The 18,973-nt window shown below is 41.3% G+C and overlaps 2 protein-coding genes across 2 annotated transcripts in view; one reads left to right on the top strand and one right to left on the bottom strand.

The window, feature by feature from the left end:
* The window catches only part of FAM107A (family with sequence similarity 107 member A), an 850,316-nt gene that overhangs the window by 513,505 nt on the left and 317,838 nt on the right, over positions 1–18,973 (top strand). The window lies entirely within an intron of this gene.
* Positions 7,035–7,955, bottom strand: LOC147692839 (uncharacterized). Its single transcript, XM_086936844.1, has one exon. It carries the CDS (start codon positions 7,953–7,955, stop codon positions 7,035–7,037), a length of 921 nt encoding a protein of 306 aa, XP_086792970.1.

Genomic DNA, 18,973 nt, shown 5'->3' with positions numbered 1-18,973 from the left:
AGGGTAGAGATAAGCTCCATGGAGGTCTGTCAATTGAACCTGCGGTCATCACGCTGAGTATAAAGACTGTAGAAGCAAATTGTTCCAGAATGACTTCTCCTCTAATCCTTTCGAATAGGGTGTTACTCAGAGTCTGTGCACGTGTTGAAATTATTAAAGGAGGTAAAAGATTTCCGACAGTGTATGAGAGCAAAGGAGGGCACACTCATCGGGAGTCACATCAGTCTGAAACAAATGATCAAATTTCATAATTCTTGAACGCATTAAAAGTTTTGCTGACTTGACTATGACCAAGGAATGTTAAAATCAATACAAGGTCTTGCATCTCTAATACATTCACAAATGTCTACACTCCTACGCGATTCTGTCAGCAAGGCAAGTTTGAAACTGAGATGCCAGAGATACTGGCAAAGAGCAAGCTCTACCTCAATCTTTCTTGGCAGCTGAACATTCATCAGAGTAATGTAACCAAATTATAGCACAGAGATATAAGAAAATCCATGAAGTCAAGCAGCCAGAATGGACATTGGATTTTAAGGTCAGATAGATAACAAAAGCATTGACACAGACAGTATGCTCCTGCAATATCACAGAATCTACATTTTCTGCCCTTATCGGAAACAGGTTCTTGGTTTGAATATCCATCATTCTGTGATCTGGTTAGCCAATAGAAAATATTAGAATATGCTATATTGTTAAATCATAGTATTTACTCAAATGTGAAATATAGAAGACTACTTTTTTGGCTCTTCCACCACTCATATTAGATGCCTCTTAAAATAAATGAGATATTCAATAAGAATGACAGCTATTTTCCGTGATGCGTGTCAATATCAGCTGACATTATCATCTGTTTGTTAGATGTTCAGAACTAGTGAATATTTGGCGTGAAGTTAAACATCTATAGAAATCAAGAGTTCATTCAAATTAAGCAATAGAGGACTTTTTTTATTTGGAATTAATTCATCTATTAAAGATCTCTCCTCTGAAATCATAACAATATTGATGCTTGTGAGTGGTGAAATTGGAAATCGACAGACACTGGACATCTATCTTTCCACCCAGCTTTACACTTTGATAAAAGGAAGTTAACAAAGGTAGGATGGAATTGAAATTAATCTACAAAGAAATCTAGTTCCATTCAGATTGTGGAAGAGGATAATTGATTTGTTGGAGAAGTGGCACTTATGAAACATGTTCTTCACAAAACTTTCAGAGATACTTTCTGGCTTTAAGGTTAGCATCCAGTAAGGTGGGTTTATTATTTTTCCATTTTGGAGTCTGAGGATTACAAGATGCAGCTTCTGTGGACTAACCTATGCTCTCAGTGGTTGCAACATTTACCAAGGTTTGGATGAGGATTAAGAAAATAAAGACAATCCATCATTCCTATGTCAATTCATTAAAACTAGCGGATATAACCGGATTGCTCAGTTATGAATTCCCAAGAAGCAAATTTAATAAAACAGCCCATGTTTATAACATACCCTGTGCTATCTAGGTTATAATGGAATTATGTCATAATGCTTGAAAGGCAACCTGGCAAAAATGTTAAACTTGTTAATATTGCACTACTGTTTGGCTTGAATATAGAAAATAATTTTTTGTTAGGTGACATTTTAAGAATAGGTGTTCCTCCTTTCTAGGAGCCCTCTTTCCAATCTGCTAACATCTCTAAAAATGTGCAGTTGTATTAGGTAATCTCTTGCAATTCAACCTTTGAGAGCAGGTATGGTCATCTAACTGCTTCATACCTTCCTGTATGTACTTCTCAATAGGGAATGTCACTACATTCCTGTCTTTATCCGATTGGAGGATTACAATTTCTTTATCAGATTTAAACTGGTTAAGAGCTGCCCCTGTTCTGTGGTTAAGTGTTCCTCCCAAATGAGGGCCTAAACCTGATCTTTTTTAGATCCTGTAGGACCCCCTTCTCAAATACCGCAATTGCTTCATATGAGACATTGGGTGTGAAAACAGATTTAGGATTGAATCCGCTAAAACAAGCGCACATCAATTTTCAAAGTATTCAAGTTGATGATTGGATCTTCATGGTATAAAGTATCAGAGTCAAGAGAGGAATTGTGTGTAAAGTTTTTACACCACTAATAATAAGGTTCCCATCGGATTTTTGTGTTCTTTCTCTCCCACTAGTGATACGTTTTTGTTCAAATCATTTCTTGAGTTTCAATTTTCTCGTCAATTGGAACAAATCCATCCTACTTTGAACATAGTTAGACGATGGGCTGAATGATGAACCCAGTGGTAGTACATCTATCTTCTTTTTAACCTAAACACCATTTGGGAAGGTTTACCACATTCATGCATTACTTATTCATTGTGCTTCTTTTTGCTCCTTGTTATCATTCCCAGTGGAGCATTGCTGTCTTTCCTTAATCTGATCTTGATTTTTTGACCTATTTTTTCTCTGCCTCTTGACGAGTTTATTCCTTTTTTAAATTTGGTTCTTCCCCTGTTGAGCTCCCAAAAAAACTTCCATCCAACAGTTGGTTGCTCTCTTGTGAGTGATGAATCAGAAACTGCTGATAAATTGCTCCCTGAAGCATCACTTTCTGTATTTATTCCAAAGGATTTACTATTGGTACTACCATTGTACATACAATTATATTTTTTATTAAAGGTCAAGATCCTTCCTGCCTGAAAATCCTTAAAATCCTGTATGAATTGATGTTGCTTTTTGTATTTTTCTATTCTCTTCCACTTTGTCAATATTTTTTTGCATGTCCACCACAGCTGGTCAAAATCTTCTTTGGAGTCTTCACTACACAATTTTTCAATATCCTCTTTTAATCATGTTCTTTCCTTAATGAATATTTAATCAGGATACGCATCATCACCATTGAGCAATTTTTTGTGTTATCATTCCATGCCTGTAGCATGTTCGGGTCAGAATCTTCATACGTGGTAATTGTGAAAATTCTCATCCCATCATGTAAGGCACAGCGTTATGAGTTTATTATTTTTTACCAGTATTGCAGCTCGATTTTATTTACTGTAATTGGTCAGTTTTTCATTATACGTAAGTAGGGCAGCACACATTGAAAAGAGTGGCTCCATACAAAGTGTTTACATGCATGCCTCCACCTCAGGTAGATATTATGTCTAGATTCTGTGTCAATACATCGCAGGAGTTTTAAACCTTGTTTCAATCATGTAGTAGAGCGTGTTGATGGTGCATTATGCCGACATTTTTTTCACATCAACTCGGTATTTATACACAAAGTATTGAGGCTAGGTTAATTGTCGTTCTGATTTACTAGCGAAAATTTTGCAAACAGTCTTTCTTTTATGTCTACCCATGTTTGAAGAAGAAAGGGGAGGGCTATATATACCTTTGAATGTTTGGAGCCTGAATGTTTGAATGTTTGACCTGAAACAACATTAAATTGGCCCCATACTTTCAGCCCTGAGTAAGTGCCTCTTCTTAAGTTGGATTGTGGATATATATATATATATATATATATATATATATATATATATATATATATCCAACCAACAGTTCGCTGTAGACCCCTGCCGCTTGTCAAAGGCGGGCCTCGGATGGGATAGCGAGTCCCAATAAATCCAACCAAAACCTTCTCCAGTAAAGAAAAGAGATCCGGGCCACTTGGAAGTGCAAAGCGTGATTTATTCAATGGCTTTCTGGACGCGTTTCGCAGTCAGTTCTGCTTTTTCACGAGACCGAAACCAAACAGGAAGTGTTGAATATATACAGTCACATGGTATTGAATTCATACACATGGAAAACTGACTACCGGTACATTTACAGGCTGAGTCCGGTGCAAATAAAGGCTCATTATACATGCAGATTAGAATCATTTGGAATGTAAGGAACAAGTAAAATACGTAATCAACGGAAAATACATTGCATTTAGCTTGCATTTAGAACTATTGCGCCCCAGTGGGCCAAGGTTCCACAAACAAGGTGTCACATGGTATTGAATTCATACACATGGAAAACAGACTACCGGTATATTTGCAGGCTGAGTCCGGTGCAAATAAAGGCTCATTATACATGCAGATTAGAATCATTTGGATTGTAAGGAACAAAGTAAAATACGTAATCAACAGAAAATACATTGCATTTAGCTTGCATTTAGAACTATTGCGCCCCAGTGGGCCAAGGTTCCACAAACAAGGTGTTTCCATTAAACATGCCGTGGAAGGCAGTGGCAGTATGATCGTCATTGGATCGCGCCCAGTCGGCGCTGGGACAGCAATGAATTTAGTCATTCATACTGTCGAATTTTCCACATGCAAAGCCTTATAAGTTACTGTGATTGCGCCCAAGTGGGCAAAAGCAAAATGTTCCAAAATTTAATTGATTCAATGTGGTCCATTCATACTGGGACAGCAATGAATTAGGTCATTCATACTGTCGAATTTTCCACATGCAAAGCCTTATAAGTTACTGTGATTGCGCCCAAGTGGGCAAAAGCAAATTGTTCCAAAATTTCATTGATTCAATGTGGTCCATTCATACAATCGGACAGACTCCCAAAATTCATCCGGTAACTCTGTAAACCAAAAGTGAGAGAAATGCAGTCAGTGACCGAAATATAAGTGACAATAATAAAACAGTAATGGTTAAAAAACGGCAGAATTACACGCAGACAAACCGACCAGTTAACCCAAATGCACACTCAATTCCTCATGCAAGTTATGGCCATTAGGTTGGGTCGTCTTGTATTTGATGATGAGTCTGGATTCCAGTCTCCTCATCTCCTTGATACGGTCTCCCCCTCTTTCCCTGACTGGGACTGTCTCCAAAACACAAAATGACAGCAAATTCGCATTGCTTTTGTGGTGCAAAGCGAAGTGCCTGGCAATGGGGTATTGCTTATCTCCATTAGTTATGGCTCGCATATGTTCGAGCACCCTTTTCTTGGCTTGGTGTATGGAGCTGCCGATGTAGTACAGCTGACAGGGGCATTTTAATGCATATACGACATGGTCGGTAAGGCATGTCACATGCTTGGTGATTTTGAATTTGTTGGTTTCTTTTGACAGCTGTACCTCCTTAGTGTTTTTGCTGTTGCGACAGGCTTTGCACCTGCCACAAGTGTAAAAACCTTCTATGGGATTTCTCTGTTTGATTGCTTTAGGTAAAAGAGTCGAACAGAGAAGATCTTTCAGGGATTTGGGTCTTCTGAACGTGAGTTGGGGATGCTCGGAAATTGCTGGAGAAAGGTCCTTGTCTAGTTTTAGAATACTCCAGTATTTGCTTAGGGCATTCCTTACCCCCCTTGAGTCACAGTTGTAATCAGTAATGAATCTGCTGATCACCCCTTCGTTAGACTGACTCGAAGGTGGACTGGGGTTGAGGAGGCTTGTTCTGTCTTTTTCTTTCACCTTGGCTAGGGCCCTGGCTATACATTTTCGACCATACCCTCGTTCTTTAAACCTTGTGCTCATGAGGGCAGCTTCTGTATTGTAGTCTGATTCATTAGAGCAATTCCGTTTGGCTCTAAGGAATTCCCCCATAGGAATAGAATTAATCAGGTTGGTGGGGTGGCAGCTCGAGGCATGCAATAAGCTGTTCCCGGCTGTGCTTTTACGGAATAGGGTCGTGGTAAGAGTGTTGTTCCTATTTTCCACCCTGACATCTAAGAATTCAATGGTTGTGGGGTCAATGTGACAGGTGAAGCTGAGATTGAACTCGTTGGAGTTCAGTTCATTCACGAATTCCAACGCTTCCTGCTGGCTTCCACTCCAGACAATAAAAATATCGTCTATGTAGCGTAGCCAACAAGACACCTTGGTCGAAAACGCAGGGGACTGATAAACCACCTTCTCTTCCCACTGTCCCAGGTAAAGACAGGCAAAACTGGGCGCAAAACAAGTCCCCATTGCGGTGCCCAGTAGCTGATGGTAGACAGTCTCATTAAATAGGAAAAAATTCTTGGTAAGGCATATGTGTGCCATCTCCAGAATCATCTCAGTATGGAGAAGATAGGAGATAGACCGTGTTTTGAGGAAATGTCTACATGCCTCAATGCCTTGCTGGTGGGGAATGCAGGTGTAAAGGCTATTTACATCTAGGGTCATGAAGAGATACTTGGGGTCCCAGGGCATGTTATTAATTTTCTGTAGGAAATGGCCAGAGTCTCTGAGATATGAAGGTAGGTTCATAACCAAAGGTTGTAGAAAAAAGTCCACATATCTCGAGGTGTTTTCCCAACAACTGCCTCGTGATGACACAATCGGTCGACCTGGGGGATTAGTTGCATTTTTGTGAACTTTCGGTAGAAGGTAGAGGGCTGGCATTTTGGGGTGTTTGTTGAGGATAAAATTAAATTCCTCTTTACTAATGAGCTTTCTTTCCCTCCACTCATTAAGTTGTTCCGTGTATTTCGAGACACAGGCAAGGTAAATTGCTTTGTTACTCCTTTCATACTTAGTATCATCACTCAACTGGGATAGGCCTTTATTAATATACATGTCACGGGGTAACACCACCATATTTCCCCCTTTGTCAGATTTTTTGATAATAATCTGTTTGTCATCGCACAGGGTTTTTATGGCATCAAATTGAGCTTTCGTTAAATTGTGTTTCACCTGGTTGTTGGATTTAGATAGTCTTTCAAATTCTCTAATCATAGCTTTTTCAAAGATATCGATTGATTCATTAACAATTTGCGGTAAGAACACAGATTTCGGTTTAAAACCGCTTTTAAAATTCAAACCAATATCCACATCATCGGGTATCACATTAAGCAAAGGATTCTCGAGCGTGTCCAAGTCTCCTTCCAGTTCATGGAGTAGATGCAGCTTTTCCACATCTTCACCCGTGATACTGGTGGGCACTTGTGCAGACTCGCGGGTCTCAGTGGAGAATTTTGTGGCATGCCACTTCTTTAGGCGCAACTTTCGAGTAAAATAAAAGAGATCAATACGACTTTGTGTATAGTCAAAAGAGGAGGTGGGGCAAAAGGATAATCCTAAGGAAAGTACCTCTTTCTCAGCCTTGTTCAGCTCCCTGGAAGACAAGTTGATGATGGTGTTGGACTCCATTATTTTCCTCTCCTTTGGCCCCTTGTCCTGGATCCCACTGGGCTCGAAATGCTGCTTGTGTTCATGGTCACGTTGTTTTTTCCGGCGCCTTTCGCGCCTTGACCTCGTCCTTTTCCTCCGCCGGATGGTTTGTTTTGCCCAGTCAGTCTTCCCTGGGCTACCATGGCAAACTCCATTAAAATCTTTTCTTTTGCGCTCATAAGCTCCGGATTTTGTGCTGTTGTAGTGCTTGGACCAGCTGGGGTTATTGTTTGTTCCCTTGAGACAGCCTGATCTGTAGTGTTTGTGGCATTTGTTCCATTCGAAACAGGAGACAGATTGGACCCCTGTATGGTAACTGAACGTAAATGGTCGTATCTCTTGGCAAAAGTCAGTACTTGGCCGCGTTCATAGTCATTGCGGTCACGTATGAATTTGCTTTCTTTCTTATCACATATTTCTTTCTCCAGTTTCTCGAGCTTGATATCATACTTTGCCATTTCGCTGTCAAAGTCTTTTTCATCTTCGTAAAGGCTTTTTAACTGGTTTGTAATGGCCTCTATTTCTGAAGCCAGTTTTTCACAATGTTTATTTGCGTATTTCACAAGAATTTTGAGCATTATTATGGAACATTCGTGACTGTTCCCCGCCCATTCTTCCACCATATCTGGGTCCGGGTCTGCGAGGGTCGGCGTGGTGTAAATCCGCAACCCCCTTGGCACTCTGTCTACTTCAATATATTTCTGAAGTGTAGTGGCTTCCCACCATTTACTTTGCTCAGTTACCAGCAATTTCCACAGGGCATTCCAAAGATTTTGTTTGTTAGGGCCAATGTTCCTCTGATTCACATTCTCAGAGGTATTGCTGGTGGTAGGTGAGTCGGCATCGGTAAACATACGGCTTGCTGCCTCGTTCCGCCGTTGGTTCCTACTAGAAGCCATTATTGTGATTGTCTTAAATGTCTGCGGGAAATATGAGCTTCCGCCTGCTTTGCATTCGTGACACACTTGCGTAACGGTATACGAAAAGTGTGTCAAGCCTTAAGCCTCTCTGAAACGCTGGGATGTTGTGGCTCGTGATCAGCGATCATAAACAAACAAATTCACTTCAGTAACGGAATACGACAGAATGCACAGGCACTCACCAATACAGCTGGTGAAGGCTGGATAGGCGTTTCTGTTCGTACTAAAGTTGTCCTCCGTTGTTGACTTGAAGATATCTTTTCGAGAGAATGTCCGTTGTTTGTAACCAGCGTTGGTACAATGTTGCTGTATCCAGGTCAGAGGGGCGGGCGGGGTTCTTTATCAACACATCCAACCAACAGTTCGCTGTAGACCCCTGCCGCTTGTCAAAGGCGGGCCTCGGATGGGATAGCGAGTCCCAATAAATCCAACCAAAACCTTCTCCAGTAAAGAAAAGAGATCCGGGCCACTTGGAAGTGCAAAGCGTGATTTATTTAATGGCTTTCTCGACGCGTTTCGCAGTCAGTTCTGCTTTTTCACGAGACCGAAACCAAACAGGAAGTGTTGAATATATACAGTCACATGGTATTGAATTCATACACTTGGAAAACAGACTACCGGTACATTTACAGGCTGAGTCCGGTGCAAATAAAGGCTCATTATACATGCAGATTAGAATCATTTGGAATGTAAGGAACAAGTAAAATACGTAATCAACGGAAAATACATTGCATTTAGCTTGCATTTAGAACTATTGCGCCCCAGTGGGCCAAGGTTCCACAAACAAGGTGTCACATGGTATTGAATTCATACACATGGAAAACAGACTACCGGTATATTTGCAGGCTGAGTCCGGTGCAAATAAAGGCTCATTATACATGCAGATTAGAATCATTTGGATTGTAAGGAACAAAGTAAAATACGTAATCAACGGAAAATACATTGCATTTAGCTTGTATATATATATACACTGCAAACATTGAGACCCAGAAATCGGAAACAGCAGCCTCAGAACAAGGCAACAAAGCAAGACGAAACAAACGCCGAAGAGAACGCCGCAAAAAACAAAAACAAAAAATCTCCAAAAAAACAAAAGAGGCAGTATTGGCGAAAAAAGAAACAATGAAGAACACAATCATCAATTTATCCACCGTTGTACTTACTGAGGCAGAAAAACAGCTTTTGAGCTTGGGACTTACCTATTGTCCTGTGTCAGACTTCAGCTATACAAAAACACGTGTGGATATTTTTCTTTACATTAGAAAACTAAAACTTATGACATTTTTCAACATTAAAGATGGCAACAAGAACAACCCTTCCAAACAGTCTGGATTTGTAGCAAGTTCTCTCAATGTCCCGGCTGGAGACACTAGAGCCTTTCTAGCAATGCATCAACTGGCAATGAACGATGCACCGGCTGCTGAGGAGATGGCAACCCAGGACGAACTTCAAGCAGCACAAATATCACAGGTAGGAATGAATTTGAGTCCATTCAAACCTAAGTCTACCTTCATTCCAGTTATGCCTCGTGACTCAATAGACACATTTCATGATATGGTCATTGAGGACCTAAAACAACTGTACCATAAAGTAAAACATAAGAAAAGATACAGAAGCAACCAAGAACAAGCTTACACTACATTGGTCAAAAAGCTAAGTAAAGATCAGAGCATCATAGTGACCACGGCAGATAAAGGTGGCAACGTGGTCATCTGGCAACAGAGAGACTATCTCGCCGAAGCCTTGCGACAACTAAATAATGGGACTTGTTACAATAAATCCAACATGAAATCATATATTGAGTCAAAAGAGACCCTCAAAAAACTTTTGTTTAAATGGAAGAGGGAAAACATGCTTTCCAAAGAGGAATTTGATTTTCTTAATGTTGAAAACCCAGTACTACCTAAACTATACTTATTGCCTAAAGTGCATAAAATGGTGAGCCCTACCCCTGGGAGGCCAATTATCTCTGCCATCTCCAGTGTGGCTGAGCACATTGGGGAATACATTGATTATTTCCTTCAAAATCTAGTGCAAGCACTGCCATCTTATATTAAGGATACTGGCCATTTCTTGAACAAAATCAACAATGTTCCTTGGAGTGATGATTTGTTATTAATCACCCTTGATATAGAATCACTCTATACCAGCATCAACCATCAGGCTGGACTAAGAGCACTTGAACACTTTTTGGGTACCAGATCCATCAACTGTTACAATCATAATAGGATGTTGATAGAATTGACAAATTGGTGCTTGCATCACAACTTTTTCATGTTTGGCAAGGAAATATATCTACAACAGAGAGGAGTGGCTATGGGTGCCTGCTTCTCCCCCAGCTATGCGTGTTTACACGTTGGCTGGTGGGAGGAGCGGGTACTCAATGTCACTTACAGTGACATCATGGCTAACAACATATTGCATTGGATGCGTTTCATTGATGATGTTTTTATTGTTTGGAGGGGGGACCAGATTGGTGCAGAAAATTTTATACAATCAATTAACATCAATAATGAGAATTTGCATTTTACATCACACATTGACAAATTAGAGGCAGAGTTCCTTGATGTTAAGATCTTTGTGAGAAATTCGAAGTTATGCACCAAACTGCATCGCAAGAGTACTGCTGGAAACAGCACACTCCATGCCAGCAGCTCCCACCCCCGTCATATCATTGACAATATCCCCTTTGGAGAACTATTGAGGCTTAAACGTATCTGCAGCACCGATGAGGACTATCAACTCTGTGCTGCTGAAGCCCTCAACAGATTCAGTGAAAGGGGATACAAAGAATCGGTTTTGAAACAATCCATTGCTAAAGCCAACTGTAGACCCAGGGAGTCTCTTCTGTCTAGTTCAGACTCCAGCTCTGAAGTAACTACAGAATCAAGCAGTAGTCCACCTAGATTGATTCTGATTTTCAATAGACAGGAACGCAAAATAAGGTCCATCATTAACCAAAGATGGCCAGCCTTAAAAACTGACTTGGTGCTGGCCCCTAGAATAGCGGATAGACCTAATATCACTTACAGGAAAGGATTAAGCATGAGAACCCAGCTCAGTCGTGATTTCCCAGAATTGACCAAACAAGACAATTGGATGGCTAGGCCTGGTTTTACTCATTGTTCTAGTTGTAGAGCATGCAAATTTGGGGTAAACACCACCAAATACTCCACACCCTTTAAACCCTTTAAACCTGACCCTGTGGAAATTAAGGGGAAACACAACTGCAAAACTGACTTTGCAGTATACGTTCTGACATGCACCTGTGGCCTAAGATATGTGGGCAGTACCGGCAAACAGGTGCATGTCAGAATTCTACAACATCTTCGAGCCATCGTGAACAACGACAGCACATACCCTGTGGCCCGTCATTTTAAAGCCATCCACCAGAATAATCTTGACTGCTTAACATACTTTGTCATAGCCTCCGTACCCAAACCTATCAGGGGGGGAGATAGGGATCTCATGCTCAGGAGACTGGAATCTCAGTTCATCCTCGAACTGGATAGTCGTTTCCCTAACGGTCTTAATACTACGGAAGACCTTCATGTATTCCTGTAATGTCCTTTTGTTGACCAGCTTATACTTACTTAAAGTGTCCCTGCCAGTACCTGCCTTTCTTGTTCCCTTCAACGTCTCTTTTTAGAATCATATTCACTGAATCAATCCCTTTCATCATGGCACACATGTTGGATAGCGGTAAGGAGTTTCACTCCTATCCACTTTGAAAATTAACAAATAAGAAAACAAAACTTTACAAAAAAAAAATCTTTTCCCCTTACTTTATTCCCTTTTTTTTGGGGGGGCACACACATTCCCAAAACCTCTCTAGCACTTTTATTTGGACACAGACAAATGGGGCATGACTATAGGCAGTCATTGAACTCTTTCGTATTGTACGATTTACTCCAGTAACCATGTAATATAAAATAAATCACAATCTATACACTGAGCATTCATGCTGATATTATATTGGATAAGTTTACTTATCCAATAGATCTGAGACAGCACATTGTCACACATTGGCATTAGGTTCTAATGAATCAACATTAGTATCTTTTTGTATATAATGTGCCATTTATGTATTAGTGACCAACTGTTAGCACTATATAATTGTGATATTTGCACATTGTCTCAGTCACATGTTTTTTATAAAAATGTATATATTTTTATAGATTACAATATATTTATTTTTTTAATTACAAAATGAATTGTATTCTGATTGTGATTTTAATAACGCATTTACGCTGTTATCTTATCTATGTAAATATCTTTCATGGCACTGGTTTAGAGGAAAGACTGCTTTAGCCTAAGTTATGTAGTGTGTCTTCTATGTTAATTTATCACGTGGTTGTGGAAAAAATGCCCGGGAAAAACTTTTTGCATTTAAGCCATTGTGAACTTACTGACTAATGATCTGTGAACAAGGGCGGACGCCCGAAACGCGTAAGATCTGGTGGCCTTGAGCGCTCAATAAATCGTTTTCAGCCCATATTGAACGTTGGAGTGGCGTGGCTTTTCTTCCAATATTGCTGTGGCGGCTGCTGCGCTAGTTTGGTGAGAGAGCCTCATTTGTGCATATATATATATATATATATATATATATATATATATATACTAGCGGCCCGTCCCGACGTTGTCCGGGTAAAAAAAGGCCAGGCAGCAATGGTTTCAGTATCATTGTACATTCGTCCCACATGATAAGAGACACATTTTGAAGCAGTGTCCCCAAAGGTCCATTTTTCCGAATAGAGCATGTTGAATCCCTTTCAACGGAAACTGTTAGAGGCAGTTCAAAGGTAGAAGAAGCTGTTTTCCCAGCTGTTAGCAAAGTGGCAGCTATTCCAGATGAAGCAACATCTAGAGCCAAATTCCCAGAAGATCGAACTTTGGCAAGTATGAGGTTGATTAGGTAAGTCTTTCCTGTGCCACCGGGGGCGTCTATGAACAATAGTTTGCCTTGCTTCTTTTCAACACTATCAACTATGGTGTTGTAGGCAAGTTGTTCATCGGGAACTCAGTTAGGCCAGTGTTGAGCAAGGTAGTTATTTAGCTCTGGAATATTGTGTGCGGTAGCGATATTGTGGTATCCAGTTAAGTTAGTTCGGACTGCTGGCGGTAGGCTGAAATCTTGTAAGGACTTCTCGCTTAATAGATACAGTGAGTCTTCAATTTCTATAAGTCCTTGGTTTATGATTTCATTGTTGATAGCATCCCGTGCCGACGTTGTGCGGGTATGAATTGCTGCCGGACAGTAGTATATTGTTTTGTAGGAATTCGTTTTGATAGCATTTCTTATCTGTGACAGGCCTGTGAAACGCTCCAATTCACTGTGCACTGTTGATGCACTTAAGATTGCGCGTTCAGTAGTGTGTGAACTCGAGTTTCCCTACTTTATATTTCTTTGCAATATTATATAGCGCAAACTCGACAACATGGCATGAGCATAATTTACATTACGGAAGAACACATTCATTTGTGGTAGGCACGGGGATACAAAGCGATTTGCCTGGAATCACAGGATGTTGAGCTGATGCCGAGATTCGAACGTAGCTCCCCAGCTCTAAAGTTCGCAATTCTAGAACTTGTGGCAGGAGGTGTGTCTAAAAGTGTATGTTGGTGCTGGCCATCAATGAGAGAGACCTGTGCATTTTTCAAATGGGTGGTGAAAAAATATGAGAATGTTGCTGGAGATGTGGGCCGCCGTTCCACCAATGTACTTACCGGGGGAGGGTAAACACCGATTATTCGGCAACTTTCTTTCCGCATACATTCACTCGGCATACTTTCATTACAAAAGTACCATGACTCCGCAATGCCATTATAACGCTTGGGTTTACATTTTATATGCTTTTACTACGCATACATTTACAACGAAATTCGTTGTAAATGCATGAATGGTAAAAGCGTGTTTTTTTTTAATGTTTGGATAAGGTAATTATGGGTATAGGGGTATATGTTTTGGGGTACTGAGGTGTATGTTTTGGGGTGTTTGGGTATTTTAAGGGTACAGATATAGTTTGGGATTATGGGGTACACGGGTAGTTTTAGGGTTTAGGGATAGGTATGGGTTTTGGGGTACAGGGGTATTTTTAGGGTTCAGGGCTCGGTTAGGGTTTTGGGGTATAGGGGTATTTTTAGGGTTCAGGGGTAGGTTTGGGTTTTGGGGTACAGGGGTATTTTAAGGGTTCAGGGCTAGGTTTGGGTTTTGGGGTACAGGGGTATTTTTAGGGTTCAGGGCTAGGTTTGGGTTTTGGGGTACAAGGGTATTTTAAGGGTTCAGATAAAGTTTTGGGTTTTGGGGTATAGGGGTATTTTTAGCGTTCAGGGGTAGGTTTGGGTTTTGGGGTACAGAGGTATTTTAAGGGTTCAGGGCTAGGTTTGGGTTTTGGGGTACAGGGGTATTTTTAGGGTTCAGGGCTAAGTTTGGGTTTTGGGGCACAGAGGTATTTTAGGGTTCAGGGGTAGGTTTGGGTTTTGGGGTACAGGGGTATTTTTAGGGTTTAGGGCTAGGTTTGGGTTTTGGGGTACAGGGGTATTTTTAGGGTTCCGGGGTAGGTTTGGGTTTTGGGGTACAGGGGTATTTTAAGGGTTCAGGGCTAGGTTTGTGTTTTGGGTTACAGGGGTATTTTAGGGTTCAGGGGTAGGTTTGGGTTTTGGGGTACAGTGGTATTTTTAGGGTTCAGGGGTAGGTTTGGGTTTTGGGGTACAGGGGTATTTTAAGGGTTCAGGGCTAGGTTTGTGTTTTGGGGTACAGGGGTATTTTTTGGGTTCAGGGGTAGGTTTGGGTTTTGGGGTACAGGGGTATTTTAAGGGTTCAGATATAGTTTTGGGTTTTGAGGTATAGGGGTATTTTTAGGGTTCAGGGGTAGGTTTGGGTTTTGGGGTACAGGGGTATTTTAAGGGTTCAGGGCTAGGTTTGGGTTTTGGGGTACAGGGGTATTTTTAGGGTTCAGGGCTAGGTTTGGGTTTTGGGGTACAGAGGTATTTTAGGGTTCAGGGGTTGGGTTTTGGGGTACAGGGGTATTTTTAGGGTTCAGGGCTAGGTTTGCGTTTTGGGGTACAGGGGTATTTTTAGGGTTCATGGGTAGGTTTGGGTTTTGGGGTACAGGGGTATTTTAAGGGTTCAGGGCTAGGTTTGTGTTTTGGGGTACAGGGGTATTTTAGGGTTCAGGGATAGGTTTGGGTTTTGGGGTACAGTGGTATTTTTAGGGTTCAGGGCTAGGTTTAGGTTTTGGGGTACAGGGGTATTTTAAGGGTTCAGGGGTAGGTTTGGGTTTTGATGTACAGGGGTATTTATAGGGTTCAGGGCTAGGTTTGGGTTTTGGGGTACAGGGGTATTTATCGGGTTCAGGGCTAGGTTTGGGTTTTGGGGTACAGGGGTATTTTTAGGGTTTAGGGATAGGTTTGGGTTTTGGGGTACCGGGTATATTTATAGGGTTAAGATGGGTTAGTGTTTAAGGGTGTTGGGGTATTTTAAGGAGTAAGGGTGGGTTATGATCATGGGGTGCAGAGGTATTTAAAGGGAGCAGTGTGGGATTAGCACACAATATGAGACATGGCATGAAGGGTGGAACGTACCACACACCCCCAGTGTTTGTCACGCCCCCAGCACATGCCCACAGCACAACGCAGACACGCCCACAAGGGACTACTTTGCTGGCACGGTTCTTTTACCTTTTAAATGTATATGGTGGGCGTCTGTATAGCCTATGTCCTTCTGCTGCAACTGCCCTTTCCAACGCTGTATTGGGTGTTGTGATTGGTGCTGTGGTTCCTGAGATTACCCGCCTCAAAGCTTTGGGCTCTCTCTTTATATTATTAGTATGGATATATATATATATATATATATATATACACTGAAAAAACCATAGGTTTCACACCAGTTATAGTTAGCTGGAAATGTTACTGACATTAAACCATTGAAATTCCCACGTTATAGTTTGTTGGACACACATTCAAACAGAGAGTCAGTCACTCATGCATCTATGTGCTAAGTAATACCCCCACCAAACCATATAGACACTCATACTGATACTAAGAAAAACATCTAATAACTCATATACCTACACATGTAGCTATTAACCAACCCATGCAGCCACTTATACACAAAGTGAAACACTAATACATATATTTAAATATTTAAACATTACTCACTAATATTTATTTTTCAGAAAGACACACATTCACTGGATGGTGTCATCAGTGATGTCATGAGTGATGTCACTGACCATGTCATGAGTGATGTAATATGTGACGTCATCAGCAGTGCATTGCACGCGCAAGTTATAGTGAGTCCAACTAACTATAACGTGGGAATATTCAATGTTTTTATGTCAGTAAAATTTCCAGCTAATTATAACTGGTGTGAAACCTATGGTTTTTTCAGTGAATTTAATAGGTTTTTTAAATGCTAATTCCTAACTATAACTGGTGTGAAACCTATGGTTTTTTCAGTGACTTTCAAAGGTTTTTTAATAGCAAACCTCTTTCGGTATGAAATGTAATATTTTTTATAATGAATTTGATATTGTATATTTATGTAATACTATTTTTTTATGGCTTTTTTTTTTTTTTTGCCCCGGAGCGCTCCCTGGGCGCGTACCGATGCGCTTACCGGTAAGCGCAGTTTTGACGCGCACCAGTTCGCATACCGGTGAGCGCCCCGTTTGCGCTATTGCCGCGAACGAAAACATCATCGTGACGTATCGCGTAGCCACGTGATGCGTGTTTTTGACGCACGGCGTTAGCGCACCTGGAAGCGCCGGAGCACATACGATCGCGCTACATAAGCGCCCCCAGGGCGCGCCCTGACGCGCTCATGCTACGCGCCCCCGGGCGCACTCCGGTGCGCGTGGCATAAGCGCATCAGGTCATGTGACCTGAAAATAACACTTTTCATTGGTTCAGAACACGTTTGGTTTCCAAATGGTGAAAGCCCCCACCTTTTTTCCTCATTCTCACTTTGTTGTTTGAGTGAGGAAGACCTGCTTCTATTGTTAGAGAAATGGCTACAGTAGCAGCAGCTGCTGGAGCATCTGCACCACCACCACCACAAGGACCACCACAACATCACATTGGTGGTCAAGAAGAAGAGGAGGAGGAGGAGGAGGAGAGAAGGCAGAGAAGGCATTTCCTGCCTGAAGACAATGCCCCATATAAACCTAAGGAGCACTGTATATGGGAGTTTTTTAAAATCCCAAGGGGTGCAAAGAAGGTAAACGCTGCAAAGGTGACTTGTCTCATCTGTGGCGCTGTACTATCCAGGGGGAACCCTGCAAAAAAATATTCATTTGGGAATCACACAATGATTCGGCACATGCAACGATTGCACCCCAATATCTATTCTGCAGCAGAGGTGAGAGAACTGTGCAGAAACCTTCCACAATCGTCTGCCAGCACCTCAACAACCAAAGAACCCACTCCATCGGGTCCAGAGGCAAGTCAGATGGTTCCAAACATACAAACTAAGTTTGGTGATTACAAAATCGTTTGCATATATTGTGGCAAAACAATTACTTATGGTGAGAAGAGTATTACCCTCATCAACATTGCTGGTGATAACCACAAGTGCCCGAAGAAACCCTAATTTTTTTCCTGGTTTTTTTTTCTCCAGTTGAGCCGTTTATAATTTCCTGTTTTTTGTTTCTCCCCATAAAAAATACAAAAAAATATAAAACTGTTCAGAAAAGCCAAAAAAAGTAAAAAAATGTTCAAAAAACATTAAAAAAATATAAAACAACAAAAAGAATAAAAAAACTGTTCATTTTAGAACTACCTCCAATTTATAAAAAAAAACTACATTTAAAAAAAACTCTGTCATTCTTTTTTCTCCAGTGTACGCCCCCCCGGTACGCTCCGCGGTGCGCGTACCGGGCCTCCCCCCGCACAAATCGAAAAAAAATATATTTTTTTTGCCCCGTTGGGCCCTTTCATGGCCCCCACATCAAACCTAGGGTGTCAGGGGGGGTCTACCCTGCCCCCTTTTGGTCATTTCCCCCTTTGTTTTTGCCACCTCTTGTGTCTCAATCCTACCGAGACACAAGATGGCGGCTGCACCAGACTGTTTGGAATGTTTACAGACACCCGAGAGTCAATCAGCTTTACGCTCGCGAACTCGCATAGCGCGCTGGTTCGCTCCCCGGTGCGCGTACCGGGGCGCGCTTACAGATATATATTTTTTTGAACCTAAATTACTCAAAATCCACTGGAGCACATATCTTGAGACATAGCAAAGGCACATCGGGCTACCAGTCCCTACAATTTTGCCAAATTTGGTGGAAATCCATTCAGCCGTTCGGGCTAAAAGTAAGGTCGACCGCCCTATGGAAATTAACATGGGGAAAACACGTTTTGGGACCCCCCTTTTTTCTCATGCCCCACTTGACGAATCCCCCCCAAACTTTCAGGGAAGGACTGGAGCGCCGCGAGGCAAATTTGAGGAAACTTTCAGGCAGATTCCTCAACCGGCGCCAAAGTTATTCCCAAAAGAATGTTGCGATTTCCCTATTGAAAATAATCCTAACTATAACTACCTACATGTCATCAGTGATGTCATGAGTGATGTCACTGACCATGTCATGAGTGATGTAATATGTGACGTCATCAGCAGTGCATTGTGGGCGCGCGAGTTATAGTTAGCTGAACTAACTATAACGGGGGCATTTCAATGGTTTTATATGAGTGAAATGTCCGGCTAACTATAACATGTGTCAAACTTACGTTTTTTTCAGTGAATTTCAAATGTTTCTTAAATGCTACTTCCTAACTATAACGTGTGTAAAACCTATGGTTTTTTCAGTGAATTTGCAAGGTTTTGTAAATGCTAATTCCTAACTATAACATGTGTTAAACCTATGGTTTTTTCAGTGAATTTCAAAGGTTTTTTAAATGCTAATTCCTAACTATAACGTGGCTGTAACCTATGGTTTATTAAGTGAATTTCAAAGGTTTTTTAAATGGTAATTCCTAACTATAACGTGGCTGAAACCTAT

This window comes from Lissotriton vulgaris, chromosome 9 (assembly GCF_964263255.1).
Source record: "Lissotriton vulgaris chromosome 9, aLisVul1.2, whole genome shotgun sequence".
NCBI classification, from domain to species: Eukaryota; Metazoa; Chordata; class Amphibia; order Caudata; family Salamandridae; genus Lissotriton; species Lissotriton vulgaris.
The sequence above is the reverse complement of the archived record's forward strand: the minus strand, read 5'-3'. Positions and strand labels throughout refer to the sequence as shown.